The sequence below is a fragment of the Etheostoma cragini genome, chromosome 18, assembly GCF_013103735.1.
Source record: "Etheostoma cragini isolate CJK2018 chromosome 18, CSU_Ecrag_1.0, whole genome shotgun sequence".
Classification (NCBI taxonomy): Eukaryota; Metazoa; Chordata; class Actinopteri; order Perciformes; family Percidae; genus Etheostoma; species Etheostoma cragini.
In genome coordinates, this window is record NC_048424.1 from 4,507,726 (window position 1) to 4,510,083 (window position 2,358).

Genomic DNA, 2,358 nt, shown 5'->3' on the forward strand with positions numbered 1-2,358 from the left:
CACACACACACACACACACACACACACACACACACACACACAAACACACACCTAAACAGGATGTGTTCACACACATCAGGACGTCTTGTTTGGGACAGTTCAGTTTAGTGTTCTATTTCAACATAAGATAAATAAATAACAATTGATATGAATTGTCCCAAAGAAGACACAGTGGGAGTTAACAAATCCTTTCTGAGTGTGTGTGTGTGGGTGCACACACACACACACACACTCCTAAATGCAGCGCTCCAAGGCACGGGGACCGGGTGGGTGGGGGCTACTCAGTCTTTTCTGTTTTCCCGTCTTTGCTCTGGGGCTCGACTGTTTTCCGGAGCTGCGTCTTTTCTGAGCTGTTGTTGATCTGTTGGTCGGTGCTGGTTTTCCCGCTCGAGTTTTTGTCCAGGTAGTTGAGCATCTCACTCAGGACCGTCTGGAAGGTGCTGAGAGCTGCACAGACCGCCGGCGTGCCGAACCCGTGAGTGATCAGACTGTCGAGGGGGAACAAATGACAAACTTTTACTTCATTCAGGTGCAAAGAGAAGGAAGAAATCAGTGGTAGGACAGTTTGGGTTTGTAAGGAAGACTGATTCCTTTTTTTCTCCTCAGAAACTTTCCTCCTTCTTATCCTCCGTCTTTAGTCGGGCTAAACCCTGTCAGAGCACAGTTTCCTGTGATGTTCTTAATGCCGTTTCCTCCCTTTTTCTACAGTAATATATGGGGAACACTGTTTTAGCAAATTCTAGGCCTGAATATTTCCAGATGTAAATATTGATTAACAGAAAAATAACTGACAACCATTTTGATAATGGATATTTAATGAAGTCATTTTTCAAGCAAAAATTACTCAATATTCTATTGTTCTACCTTCTCAGTTGAGGGGATTTGGAGCTTTTCTTTGTCTAATGTAATTTTAAACTGAATATTTTTAGGTTCAGGACTGTTGATCAGACAAAATTAGGCATTTGAAGACTTACCCTTGGGCTTTTAGATAATGTGATGGGCGTCTTCACTATCTTCTGACATTTTATAGACAAAATAATGAATCTAGAAAATAATCAATGAAAATAATCTGAAATTGCAGCCCTAAAACAGAAATTGTCCTACATGACGGCTTTAAATCACACAGTAGACTCCCATGTGAGATTTAATCACAGGGATCAACAGTCACAAACAGACATGTTTTTATTTGATTTTCCTAAAACGCGCCGCACAGTTTACCCCACAATCTAATAATGGCACACATAGGAATCATTAAAACTAATTAAAACTAGGAAAAATGTAAAATCACCACAAGACTGCAGGATACCAATAGAAGATATTTAAGGTAAGACACAAGATAAATGGGCACAAACTAGGTTTTAAGAATCAATTTTCCTATATAAGACTTGTTTGTCCGCCCTGTAAGATCCTCAGGCAGGTTCTTTCCGAGCTAAATGTCACCTCTCAGCTCAGACCTTTAAGCTGCTGTTCAGTCTGTCATAACTGGGTTCCTAACAGAGCTCAGTTCTTATCTTTCTGCCGGGCGCTCTACAGTTCATCTCCCTTTGGAGGTTGGATAAAACTGTGTGTATTCTGCTATAGATGACGCCATAGATGTGACATTTCTGCTAACAAGCCGCTCCTCCTCTGTCCTTTGCGCCAATAAAACAAACTGCACAGCTGCATCTTTCGAAAATGGCAAAGCGGTCCGAGCCAAAACGGAGAGCAGCCGGGCTCTGCCCGAAATCTGTCTACACTCAGTTGTTTAGAGTGACTCTAGATTGGAAACCTTTTAAGAAATGTCCAGTCCACTAGTGTGTTAAGATCGTGCGTGTGCGTGTGTGAGTGTGTGTGTTACCTGAAGTGTGTGAGGTGTCTCTGGATGTCCAGGTCCAGGATGGGGGTCGGTCTGGAGGAGCCCAGAGGAGAGCGGTCTTGGCTCAGTAAGTCCTGGAACTCCTTACAGATTTGCCTAATGGACAGAAGGAGGGAGGGAAGGAGGGTTACCATCTGTCCCCAACACAACCGTCGCAATTTGTGTCTTTTTTCCCCTACTTTTCTTGCAACCTTCCTCGTGATTTTGGATCAACCCACACATGAATTCTACCGAGGAAACAATTGAAGGAACACTACATGCAGGAGTGAGACTAGTCATAGTTGGTTTTCAACATTGGTCCAGGCTGTCTTTTTCTGGTTTTATTCATTCAGAATTGAAACCATTGTGTGAATTATGGAAACCTCTAACTTAGTAGTAACTGGAAAAGAGTGTTGGCTGGTTCCCCTCAGCACACCCTAAAGTACTGTGAATGTAAATAAACACAAGCCGGATCACCTACAATTGTTATTACAATATCTGTGTTAGTTGGTTGTTAGGAGTGG

The 2,358-nt window shown here is 42.6% G+C and overlaps 1 protein-coding gene across 1 annotated transcript in view; it reads right to left on the bottom strand.

The window, feature by feature from the left end:
* Positions 1–6: 6 nt before the first annotated feature.
* The window catches only part of tfap2d (transcription factor AP-2 delta (activating enhancer binding protein 2 delta)), a 14,714-nt gene continuing 12,362 nt past the window's right edge, over positions 7–2,358 (bottom strand). Inside the window, exons 7-8 of the mRNA XM_034900634.1 lie at positions 1,838–1,951; positions 7–488 (exon numbers count right to left, since the gene is read on the bottom strand). Coding sequence (XP_034756525.1) covers positions 278–488; positions 1,838–1,951 — 325 coding nt within the window. The 3' untranslated portion in view covers positions 7–277. The remainder of the gene's footprint in view (positions 489–1,837; positions 1,952–2,358) is intronic.